At 38.7% G+C, this 13,460-nt stretch overlaps 1 protein-coding gene across 1 annotated transcript; it reads right to left on the reverse strand.

Annotated features, from left to right (window-relative positions):
• Positions 1-4,233: 4,233 nt before the first annotated feature.
• Positions 4,234-11,787, reverse strand: LOC135202999 (cytoplasmic phosphatidylinositol transfer protein 1-like). Its single transcript, XM_064232545.1, has 5 exons — positions 11,680-11,787; positions 11,243-11,341; positions 10,857-11,012; positions 9,646-9,789; positions 4,234-5,097 (listed from the first exon to the last, which is right to left on the reverse strand). Exons 1-5 carry the CDS (start codon positions 11,770-11,772, stop codon positions 4,849-4,851), a joined length of 741 nt encoding a protein of 246 aa, XP_064088615.1. The 5' UTR covers positions 11,773-11,787; the 3' UTR covers positions 4,234-4,848.
• Positions 11,788-13,460: the final 1,673 nt, after the last annotated feature.

A 13,460-nucleotide genomic window follows, 5' to 3' on the forward strand; every position in this document is an offset into this window, starting at 1 on the left:
AGAGAGCATATAATAGTGCAATGTTGTGGTAGACTCGTAGTCCTATACCGTGCGGTAACGAGCACCGAAAGGAGTAAGATATCTCTGTAGAACATATTAAGGCCAAACGAATGCAATGTTATTCATTCATGTAAGAAATCCCCTCAATCTTAGGCTAAAGTCCGTGATTGTAGGGCAGAGATAACAGTTCGTCAGTCAATCCCGCAGGAGAGAGAGAGACGTAACTGCCAGCACAGAGATACGGTTAGTCAGTCAATCCCGCAGGAGAGAGAGACTTAACCTACCGCGCATGACAGCGAACGAGTTGGTACTGGCTCGTTTGGACTGGAGGAGAAGACAGTGACAGCAGCAGCTTACGATCGTCCGTCATAGTCGTCTCTTAACTTTATGCCTGGGTTGCCAGCTACCCTATTCTATGAAGAAAAAGGTCCGTTATTTTTAGCATAAAGAGACTCTCAAGCTGGTATATTTAAGCGAAACAGAAAACGCTAAATATATAGATGCGTTTGTGTCGTCAGAACACTACCATACAACGGTAAAAGATAAATCGGAAAACTCCTGGAAGGCTGGCAGAGGGAGTAACGATTTAAATGTCCTTAAAATGGACCATAGACCTCTCGGTTGCCATCCGAAGAGGTAACTACAGCAAGCGTATATGACTTGAACCAACCAGAAATAAAATAACGCAAGGCAAAATATGAAATTATATCACAATAAAGTTTGTTCATACTTACCTGGCAGACATATATATAGCTGAATTCGGAAATACAGCTACATACATATCTGACAGGCAAGTTTCATGAACAAAACTTAGGAGAATCGAAGCAGTCAGCTCAAGCTTCTTATGTTATTGGACATAAGGGTTCATTGACGTAGTCTACAAGTCTATTTCTTGTACGAGTCTGCGAATGACGAATGAGAGCTCTTCCGAATCTTGTCAATAAGAGCTTATTCGCTTATGCAATATCAAGTTAATGAGATGTTGTCAATGAGAACTAACCATTTACGGGACAAAGAGATATTTTGTCAATGAGGGGATACCCACTTACTTGACAAAACGATAGTATATTGTCAATGGGGGAAAGTCACTGAATTGACAAAACGTAATCCAGGAAGTCGAGGCATTTTATTTTCCGATTCCGTCTCAAACGAGGAAGGTGGGGCAAGAATCCTGTTAAGAGACTGGGCCTTACGTCAGGTAGAACGACGATGTTCAATTCGGCAGCGTAGTCCCGACTAGGAACTAACAAAATCTATCATCTGAAAAGCCCTTTCAGATGGGCTAAAAAGCTGGCAAAATTATCCTGGGAAGAGGAAGAACTCTCCAACCAGCTTCCTCTCCCGTATCACAACTAATGCCTGCTAAAGCTTTAAAATTTATTGGCAGTATGGCAAAGGCAGTCCTGTCTTGCGCTTTCCTGAAGAGCGTACTTTTGATGAGTGCCTTTGCAAGAATCCTACTGAACGTTGCCGAGAGTCCTGACGTGCAGGACATCGAGCCTTTATCCACCCGTAACTGCCTTTATCGCAAAGTCTTGACTGCGGTAGTGGCAAACTTAAATTTATTGGCAGAATGGCAAAGCTTGCGGTAGAGCAAACGAGAATTTCCCTTGAGCTTTCCTTAACTCCATCCACCTATGCGAAACGCAATATTAATTGACAGAGACCTCTTGAATTCACGAAACCCGATGTCTTGCTGGGTGGTTTCGAAGAAGAAGTTGTCTGTTCACTTTAAGCTTACTCCGAAGCACTGGCCTACTTCACATTCTTTGCAGGTGAGGTAGAAGGTATCATCGAAGGTAGAGGTAAAAATTCTTTAAGCCCAATCTGAAACAAAAAGAAAGCTTGAAGAGTTCAACAGGAAACGTTCCGCCAGGCGACACAACCTGGCGGTTGCGCTGGTGCACGCTCGGCGTCCACTGGAGGCGCGCTCGGTCGTCCACTGGAGCGCGCCTCGGCGTCCACTGGCGCGCACGCTCGGCGCGCCACTGCGGCGCTTTGCGCTCGGCGTCCAACTGGCGCGCGCTTGGCGTGCACCCGCGCGCCCTGGCTTGGGCGTCCGATCTCAAAAAGCTTACTGCTAACTATGACTTCTTTTACGTATTTCTCGGTGAAAGACGGACACGAGTTCAGGCGACGTTCGCCTTCTTACTTCTCACTGAAACGCATAACGAGAGAGAGAGGAGAGAGGACGTGAAGCGTCCTCTTTCTATAAAGCTTCTATTTAGAGGGCGCGAGTCCATCCGAAAGCTCCCAAAACCCCTGCGCGGGGAGGACGCTTCGGAGGACGAGAAGCAATCCTTCAGGGATTCGTGCAGCGTGCACGCACCTTAGGCAGTCTGGGGATTTTCATCAGAAAACTGCCGAAGGCACGCCAGAATCGGTGGGGTTCCTCGTAACCCTCCTTCGGCTTTCGACATGCTCTCTCCCTGGTTCTGGGAGTCAAGCAGAGGTCCCGGCCTAGAGGCGAAACGAGGCCGATCTGACACGCCCCTCCACTACACAAGGGGTATCACTGCACTTCTGCACTTCACTTTTACTCTCTAAAGGAAGCACTTTCGATTCTAAGTTACGAATCGAAGGAGTATCAGAGAAAGGGCAATTTCTCTACAGACACTGCTTAGGGCCCGAAGGCAACACTGCAGGGTTAGGAGTAAAACAATTACAGAAGTAGCACTTCACAGCAATGAAGGAGAGCGAGCATCTCTCGTAGGGGAACATATGCATAGCCCGTAGGCCATACTACAGGGTTATGCAAAATAAAGTCTACAGGAAGGTTAGCAGGTTCACTACCCTGACTTTTTGTTATGATTAATGTACATACGAATCATACTCTTCCTTACGGAATTAGACATGTTACTGATTAATTGCGTACATACGAATCATACGCTTCTTACGGAATAGACAAAGTCTCACACTCCTTACATGACACAAATCTCAACAGAAGCAAGACCCATACCCCTCGTACATACCAAGTGCGAATCTACCGAAGCTTTCGGTAGCCACACCCTATCTTTGCAGACAACCCCGTCTGAAACTAGCCTAACTAGATTCAGATATTTTATGCAAAAATGAATCAAATTCAAATCAAAACAAATTTAAGATAGCGTATGCCCAGCCACAAATCCAAGTAAATAAATTAAAAGACAATTAGGATACTTAGCGGCAATGAAGTTTCCAAATCCTGAGACGGAGGTACTGAAAACAGGTGTTTTCAGCACCGGCGACAGAAAAATTATAAATAGAAAATGGGAATGATTCCTGATACCCGCCTCCCAGCGGCGGGAATGGGTACTAACCACCTGACTCCCACTGCGTGTGTCGTAAGTGTTTAAATTTCTGTCGGATTCGGAAAAATACAGCTATATATATATCTGACAGGTAAGTTTCATGAACAAAACTTAAAATACTCAGGTATAAGCATTTTAAGAGGATTTTTGTGTTTTAACTATCAAAATATGCAGTTCTTAGTGTTTTTACAGGGATTTTAAGTATTTGTGGATTTGAGCTATTCACGAGCGGGCGTGGTACCCATCCCCCGCAAATATGGGGGGTCTACTGTATAAAATTACATCTGATATTCTGATATTAAGCAGATTAGCCAGAAATTCCTGGCATTGTAGATGGATCAAATGACTCAGCAAGCAACCAATTTTCGATCAATCTTTGTCTTGCACAACATAGCTCCAACCTCCTACAGAACCCAGACTCTTTAACTACCAAGCTGACCTTTGCACAAGATGGATGACAGAATATGCAGCGAACGTTCGCCTCGTTCTTTCAGGCTTTGTTCAAACTGATCCAAAATTTCTCCTTTAAAAAGCAAAAGCTGGAACAATTCTGGAAAAAGGGAGAAGATTTCCATGCATGTAACATGGCCACTTATCTCAAAGGTATGGAAGGAATGTTGAAAGGAAATTGCAAAATCTAAAATATGAAAAGCTGTGACAAATCCTGCAGAAGCCTTTTGCAGCTCTTATGTAAAATAGATATTTTACACGACTCCAGCTACAGTTATATGAAATACCTACTCAATTAAACAGTATGTAATGAAATCATAGGTACTTAGATGAATAATAATAATAATCGCAGTTATAGACCACTGGTTCACACATAACAGGGTAACCTCGTTAAAAAACTTAAAAAAATTGCACTTTCCTTGTCATTCTCGCATGAACACAACAATAATAATAATAATAATAATAATAATAATAATAATAATAATAATAATAATAATAATAATAATAATGCTATTATTATTATAATGATAATAATATTGATGATAATTTAGTATATATTCTTTCTTTGTGATGGCAGGACAGGTGCCTAGGAGATTTCAATTTATATACTGGAGAAAATTTTTTCCATCACATGGAGGGATTTACTATACGAATATTTTGTGTGATATCTATTTCCAGATAAACATGAACATCATGACTTACCAACAAAGAGCATAATATTAAATCTAAAAGCATAAGACCCTGTTTCTATTCTTATCCCTGCTAAGAATATCAAGCCTCTGCTTACTTTTTTGTTAAAACCGCATGCTTACACACCTCAACAAGCAGTACTTCAACCACTTTACATGATCCCTTTACAGACCAACTATGTGCAGATTACATAAACATTTACTACCGTACAACAGCCTTGGATAATGACAACCTCTCAATGAATTATATTCACTATAACCTACCATCTTTTCACACTGGTGCCATATGGTAAAACACATTCCATCAACAAACCCTTAATTCCACATGGTTACTTTCTCTCGCCTAAAAAAACCATGATACCATATGGCCAATTTCTTGTTATTCAACCCATAGCTAAGGACCAAACAAGAACTTTCATTTAAGACCATTTGAACCAAGAAGACAGGTAACCAGTCTTTTGGGGAGTGCCCCCCGAGCTACCATTGCTGGCATTGCTAGCAGCTGGTGATGTTGGCGATGGTGGGGTACTTCCTTCCTTCTTTTCTGTGATACTGCCTCCCTCCTTCTCATTTTCTCCACCACCTTCCTCCTTATCTTCCTCCTCTTCCTCTCCATCTTTCTTTTCCTCTTTCTCATCTTCATTTTTTTTGCCTGTCTCATCTGTTGCCTGGAAAAGATAAAAGAGAAATATATTTGTTACATAGCTACAAAAGCTGACATTATCTACAAATGCAGGAAAGCCTAGGTTTACTTATACATGCCAATCAAATACTAAAAAAATCTACCACTGTATTCTAAACAATACATCACAAAAACACTTGACTTTTTCCAACCTTCCAATACAGTCAACCCCCACTATTAGCGGAATCACAATTCGTGGACTCCCGATTCGCAGATTTTTCTGTGGAACCGATCTATAAATTATTCATGGGAAAACTTACTTATTCACACAATTTTTCTCAAGAACCTATCTATAAACTATTTGCAGAAAAATTGCCTTTTCACAGATTTTTTTTTTACAGTACATACGTAGAGGTATACTCATTTTCACATACATAGTATATTATTAATAATAAGATTAGAACTGTAAAAACATTAAACAATAATGTACTGTAATAATAATAGTACATTACAGTAATAGTAACTTGATTAAGTAATAATACAGTAATATTAAATAATAAGATTACTAAATATTATTAATATGTAATAATACATAATACATACAATAATAAGATTAAATAATATGGGCACTCACCAGTGATGAATGTTGATTATATAGATGATGATGATGAGCTGGCTGTGCAGTTCCATGAATAACGATGAAGATACAACTGCACAGCAAAGTAGAGGAGTTACATCTTCTCTTACTTTGTTTGGTTTTATGTACAGCCCTCCACAGGGATGAGTCCCTCTCTGGTAGGCCCTTGTACGTTTTCAAAATGAGGTGCTTCTTATATTTTTTAATTGTCTTTTAGTGTTTTTTCGTCAATATCGTAGCTCTTGCAGAATAGGAGTCTTTAGTTCTTTTTTTAATTTGCTTTCTTCTGGTATGATCTTCACTTCAGGCAGTATTATGTTGTGTAGTCTTGGTGCACAATGTACAAATTCTCTCTAGGTTCAAATAGCCTATATGCTTCATTTGCATGTTTGATTACAATATTCATTTCAGGTCTAAAGAAGCTTAAGCAGAACAGGTGTTCAATATGGAGGAGACTGACCTGTACTGGAAGAAGATGCCGTCCCAGACATACCTCATGAAGGACGAAGCCAAAGGCCCAGAACGATAGGGTTACCCCAACAATGTGTGGGAATGCAGCTAAGCTTCATGCTGAAACCAGACCATTTACAAGGCTGTACACCCCAGGACCCTCAAGAATAAGAACAAGCACTTGCTGCCTGTGTTTTGCATGCAGCACCCCAAGGCCTGGCTCACCAAAGTCCTAATGGATCTCTGGTACATTCAGAGCTTCATCCCTCAAGTACGAACCAGAGATCCATAAGAAATGTGGTGATCCAGGCCTGGTGGATCTTTTTGACGAGGGAGTCAAGCTTGAGTTCCTCCCTGGCAACACCACCTCTCTCCTCCAGCCTAGGGACCAGGGCATGATCCATGCCTTCAAGGCACTCTATACCTGGAACTCATTCCAGCACCTTCTGAATGCAATGAACAATGACAGTGAATTGATGCTGAATGATTATAGGTGTAAATTCATGATTGCCACGATTTGACTGTCATCGACAGATCATTGAAGGACATGAAGAAGGAGACCATGAATGCATGCTGGAAGAAGTTGTGGCCGTCAACATCCAGACACTGATAAGGTGGTCCAGTTGGTGAGCATTTTCAGTGGAGAAGGCTTCCATGACATCACCAAGGATGAAATCACCACCCTCACTGGTGCCCCCTCTGACCCCCTGATGCACCAGGATTTGGAAGAGCTGACAAAGTCTGCCAGCAAGGAAGAAACACGCCAGTTTCAGGAGACAAGGAGGAGGATGAGGGCCTGACTTTGGAATGCCTATCCCAACTTATGAGGATGACAAATAAGCTGAAGGTGGCAGCTATGGCATGGGATCCTTATATGGAACACTCCATTAAATGTTCAAATGCTCTTGATGTGGCAATGGCACCCTATAATCAAACCCTCTTTAGCATGAAGAAGGAACGACAGCAGCTGCCTATCACAATGTTTATCATATGTACAAAGATGGATCGTCCAAAGCCTCACCAAATCCCTGAAAAAGTGCCTCCCCAAGCTCCTGAAAAAGGGGAGAGGCACCCCTAGAGGAGATGCGGCTCCTCTGCTTTGCTCTGCAGTCATATCGTCATCATTAATTCATAGGACTGCACAGATAATTCATCATCATTAGCTTTAATCAACATTCATCACAGGTGAGTACCCATATGATTTACGTAATCTTATTTTTGTTCTCTTCTCTCTCTCTCTCTCTCTCTCTCTCTCTCTCTCTCTCTCTCTCTCTCTCTCTCTCTCTCTCTCTCTCTCTCTATTATGAATTACATACATAACAATGTTTCCCCTGTAAAAGAAAATGATACAGCTTGAATAGTAACTGTATGTAACTGTATGAAAGAAAATGTATGTGCCTCAATACGTAAGGGGAACTAGATTAGTGTACATATAGTTTTCAAAAGTAGCTGTAAGCCCTACAGTATGTACATAGTATATATTTTTAAGGGTGTTGTTTAAGATGACTTTGCAATTATATTAATAATATTATTTCAACAATTAATAAAGTAATGGGATAACAGTTTAAGGTATACATATTTGATGTAGGATAATATTTTAAGGCATGTATACATTTGGTGTTTGAACTTTCGAGATAGGCAGTTATAAGCATTCTTAGAGGGAGTGTTAAGTATTTGCAGATTTTAGCTAATCACGGGTGGTTGTGGTCCCTATCCCCTTGTGAGTATGGGGGATCGACTGTAATATGTAACATACTTATAAACATTAACACAGTAGGTTGTGTTCAGTTAGTAGTAACAAGTTTTCTTTCTTTCTTTAGTCACAATTCAGCAGAAATGCATAAAAAGATTTTGTTGCAGCAAGACAAAGTGCCACATCAATGTGAAATAAGGCGACATTTGGCACATAAAGCTACAGTACTCCTATCTATTATTGTTAAGTGCTCCAGTTCTATTAGTCCAACTCCACCTTCCATCAAATCTGGTCAATACAATTGAAGCAGTTCAGGGCCTTAGCAGTAGAATGACTCAGTTCTTCAGTAGTAGAGAGGCTGGATTCCTTATAAGTGGAACAGCTCATCCCCTTGCTAATGAAAAACATAATCAACAATCCAAATCAGAGAAATTTTCATGAGAGGTTCTCTTGGCAAAAGAAAGGAAACTGATACGTACTAACATTTCTCAGCACTACCAACAAAGTGATAACAGCACTACTGACACAAGTCTTCTCTCACTTTAAGTGCACCGAGTCAAATAAATCTCAAATCAAATCCAAAGAGGACTGAAAGGAAAAGAACATGGTAATGAAAAAGATGAACAGAGAAAATCAAGTAAGAAAGGCTATTCTTCATAGACATACAAACAATAAACTGGGTTGACAACTAAGTCTCAGTGAGCTTTATTGCTTCCTCCTAATACAGCTGAAGCCCTTGTACTGCTACGCCAGTGTTCCTCTTGCCCCTCACCCAGGAGTCTGTTACTGCTATACATTGTAAATAGATAAACTAGTTGGCTAACAAGATTTCCTACCACTGTCATAAAACATGTCATTCAATGATGAATGTAAGTACAGTAATACAAAAAATGCAGAAATGTTCTACGCTTCATCAATCAATAGTTATAAAGCCTGTTGTATTACTATACAATGTTAACATTGCTATTAGGAACAAACTTTAATTGCCTTACATGAACCATAGCTAAGTGCACCTAAATCAGACTCATTAGTTACAAAAACTTGACTTGAGAGCTTTCTTCATTTCACCCCCCCAGTGGAACCAGCATACTTTTCTTACACTTTAATGAAAAAGTGTGTCATGGTGTAGCCAATATGGTAGGTTATTTTGTTTGCCAATGAGCTGTGCCTGAAGAGAGTAATAGTGCTAAGGGCTCCAACCTTGTGAACTCTTACAAAGCTTTTTTAAGAACGGCTCTCTTTTTGAAGCTTTTCTAAAAGACAATGCAGAACACCCCTTGTGAGAGAGATCAACTGGAGGAAGTGAAGTGAAACAACATGGCTGTGTGGTCTGATCCCTTAGTAATGAAATGTATGCTTTTCAGAGCTATGACCTGGCACAGCAGTGTCCCACTTCTGTCAGTGTTATCTATGTTGGGAAGGAGTTGGAAGATGAATTCAAAGAATCATCTACACAGCCAAGAAGCAAGCTTTTGCAATGAATTCAAGGAAGGTGAGACCTCCTACCATTAACAACAGCAGCAGGCAGCATGAGCCAATACTTAAGAATTCAAAAATATGTTTGATGTATGTATATGCTTATTTGCCATTCAATGCGTTTTAAAACAGAAGATTATTTTTATTATTATAAAGTGTTTAAGCGAGAACACTGAATCAATTTCAAGTCACATTAATGGACATACGCATGAGTGAAGTATAAATTTTCTTACTCATTTCCCTTAAGCTTAAAAACCTTTTTATGACTTCATAATTTCAGAGCCCAGCCATTCTACACCAATTAAACCTGGCCATATCAGCCAATAATGGATACAAACCAATTGGGCAGCCTGAATTCTCTCGTTGGTTTCCTTCTGCATTCCCAGTTCATAGTTTCTCACATCCTCTAATGTCATTCCATGCCACTCATCTATCCAGGCAAATGCCTGACGATGTCCCAAAAGCAAAACATTCCGAATTGCCTGGAAAGACAACAGTATTAGTTGGTTCAGTATTTCTATGGCAAGAATATCAATCATAATTTTACTTAATAATGTAAGAAACTAAAACAATACTCACTTAGTAAAAATACAAAAGTTCTCAAAGCAATGTTGGCTTAATACTTACCTCTTTAAATACTTTAGTCTTTACACCTAACAGGATACACTACAACTATTAAAGTCCTACTTAAACATGAGGTCTGTATTTATGGATATGTAAGTGAATCTATATATTTCTTCAGTCTATACAACAATTATAACAACCATTATTTTTACTTGTGCCAAGTAGCCACTTGGCAGTGAGGAATGTAATGACTTTAGCTCTTCAGTTTACAATATCTGACTGGATAACTATACTACAAAGTTAGTAAGAAGTAACCATTTAACAAAGATCATGTCAATACTGTACCATTTTTCTTAAATGACATACAGAAAACACATAAACGATTAAGTGTATTGTCAAATAAAAACTTGCCTTGTTTTTCCTACACAGTATTTTACAGTAAAAACAGTACGAGTTTCCCACTAAACCAGTGTCACCCCGTTCTGCTACTATAGTTCATTCAAAAAAATCTGAGTTTCATTATTGTACTTTGGCAACCATCATCTTATAAGTTTTATACAAACTTTTCTCTCCATAGAATTAGATGTGAAATAAATCTCTCCCCTCTCCTGTCCCATGCTCCTCCTCCCCAAACTCCCATCAGGTCTGTTTCCTTGTCATCATTTTCCACAATTTCCCTGGCCCTTCCAATTAAATGCCCCTACTTCTCTCTCATAATTCGTCCAAATTACCTCAACCTCTGAGGTCTCAGTTTCCTAATAACACATCTCTCTACCAATTCCTCATTAGTAACAGGATCTTACTAACTTATTCCAGTCCTGAATCTTAATATTCCAAGCTCATACCTTTTCAAAATCTAGTTTTTTAGTAAAGGACTGGGTGGCTGCAACAAAGTGTACATTTCAAAAGTACGATGCAATATGGTTAAATACGCTGAAATAATAAGAATGAAAGCCAGCAAGAGATGAATTCTCCTTGTACTAACCCTCATGATCCAATCTTCAACTTTGGTCTGAAGGCCAAACACTTGGAATGATACATCAACTAGCTTATATGAGCACATAATGATGTCCGCAGTATCCCGCCAACCTTCCTGCAATGGCCCTCGGCCTGTTTTTGCTGACTTAAAGATGGATAGGTCCTGGAAAACACAGCAAATTAAAAGTAGTAATGATAAAAACTTAACATCTTTTGAACCACTGTATATTTGTGCAGGACAAGTTGCATTAAACCTTACAACAGAGGATAAGTAGAATAAATGAAAGAAAAAGTTCAGACAAAACTTGTACAGGCAGAAAAAAGCACAAAAACTTCTTTAAAATAAGTAAGATGGAGTAAAAGACAAAAAAGCCAACTGCAATTCCAACAGACCTCTTCTTTCTTGTAGTATTTTTCATCTATTGGGTCCGTAAGGATGTCTACGTGGTCTACCAAGCGTTGCTTCAATTCTTCCTCATTCACATTTAAACACTAAAATAATGAACGAGATTACAAACTGTAACTACCACAGAAAGCAGCATGATTTTATCAAAGAAAATTGTCATAACTGAGAAATTTATATTATCAAATATTAATGCAATACCTACGGGGAAACCAAGCAGTATATTCTATGCTAAAACTTTGAACAAGATCAGGCTGTACAGAAGTGTACCTGTTTAAGCTCTATCATGGTTCACAATCAATTATGCCATACAGCAAACTTTACCATATTTCCAAAGTTAAATGATCAAAACAAGCAGAGAAAAGATAAAACCAATGAGGTTAAAAATAAACAGTCATTGTGGACAATGTCAATGATCCTTCCTCACATTTTCTGAGGAGCCGTTGTTATTTTCATACCGAGTTCGGATCTTGATGTTTAGCCTGGGTATCACAGAGCACTGAAAAAGGAAAAAATACATTTGAGCAACACTATATTTGTCAGGCTACAGTATTTTAGTTTACCCTTTTTTAACCATTAACTTATTTCCCTTGACAAGGGCAGTTCCTAGGAAAATACAGACAATGATCACTTTCACATTTATACTTAAACCACTGAATCATGGAGGAGCCACCTTTCTACACAACTTCAATTATATCTGCAACTTTTACAGTATACGTACCTATGCAGAGGGCTAATTACCAGTATGTCAAACCCTAGTACACAAACTAAACCAATCATCCCTATCTCACACACACACACACACTCCCACTTTCTGCATGGTGTTGCCCATTCTTTCCTGTATATTTTTCTTACCATCTATTTAACTTTCTAGATCTTCCTCTCTTTCTTCCTCTAAACACTTCCAAATCGTAAACTCTTTTCATCAACTTATCCTTCATAATTTCAAAATGCACTGATCCATCCTTTCACCTACATAAACTCTCTTACCATTACGTCTACATAACTTCGTATTTCTTGCATTTTTTATTTTTCTTACGCCATATAGGTATACTGGACAAATCATTCACCATTTGGCTTCCACCTTTTTCTCTATTTCCATTCATCATCTACACTCTACTTCCCCTAAGGAGAGCTAGCTCAACTCTTCATTTGTTCATTCCAACTGCAGTTCCTTTAGGCATTTCAAGTTTCTAACCAATTTTTTCCCCTTAATGTGGCCTACAAAACCACACAAGGCACAATGGAACGGGAAGCCTTGACAATATTAAGAACTTAGCAATTACTGTACAAATTTGCAAAAGACAAAGATTTCACAAAATAACAGGTTTGTTCTTGATGTAACTGCATTCATGATAAACTGGACTCCTGGTAATCACCACTCTTGAATGAAGGTATTCCAAAACAATGACTGGAATGACAATACTTTAATGTAAGATATCTACAACAAAATTTGGTTAACCATATCTTCAGTGTCAAAATTTAACTAATATCAAAACTACAACTTTTAAGACAAATAAAATACAGTACTGCGATACTTACTGTATATTCTGCAGCCATCAATCCAGACCATGAAAAAAAGGTGGAATAAAAAATGAGTAAGTTGCCCAAAAATCTCGGCAAATTCCTTTCCTACGACAATGTAATAATATAATACATCATTATCTAATAATCAAAATTACAAATAGTACAGTATACTTAAATGTAAAATTAGTCTACAAGCAACAGCAATCACTAAAGCACAACTTATGTAATTCCATACATCACAAAATACTTACACTAAACAAAAAATTATGAAAATTCAATAAAATTAATATTTATCAATTAAAATACTTAAAAATGTAATGTAAGCACTCAAGAAACTGTATTACATTTCTGAACAATATGTACAACAATGAAATACCTATCCCTTACAGATTTACAAGGCACAACAATAATTAATGGACAAAGAACAAAACAACACAAAATGAATAAAGAAAAATAACTTAGGTGGGAGGGGTCAACACAGATGCTGTTATAGCCTTAACACTTGTGTGCCTGCACGTAACGGGAGTTCTATAAGCAACCATTTACTGTACTCTGCAATACTCTGATTTTGACAAGCCAAAAGTATAAGTGCAGTGTGTTTTGAAGCCAACTGATTACATAACAGAAATTCTAAACCTCACCCCAAGAATGCAGACTGACAAGAACTTTCTGCAAGAAATT

This window comes from Macrobrachium nipponense, chromosome 33, assembly GCF_015104395.2.
Source record: "Macrobrachium nipponense isolate FS-2020 chromosome 33, ASM1510439v2, whole genome shotgun sequence".
NCBI classification, from domain to species: Eukaryota; Metazoa; Arthropoda; class Malacostraca; order Decapoda; family Palaemonidae; genus Macrobrachium; species Macrobrachium nipponense.

Coding starts and splice junctions, on each gene's coding strand:
- LOC135202999 (XM_064232545.1), bottom strand. CDS start 11,772: ATGTATTTTTTCCTTTTTCAGTGCTCTGTGATACCCAGGCTAAACATC. Junction 11,342..11,679: donor ACAACGGCTCCTCAGAAAAT/GTGAGGAAGGAT, acceptor TCATTATTTTAG/TGTTTAAATGTGAATGAGGA. Junction 11,013..11,242: donor AATACTACAAGAAAGAAGAG/GTCTGTTGGAAT, acceptor TGTGTTTTCCAG/GACCTATCCATCTTTAAGTC.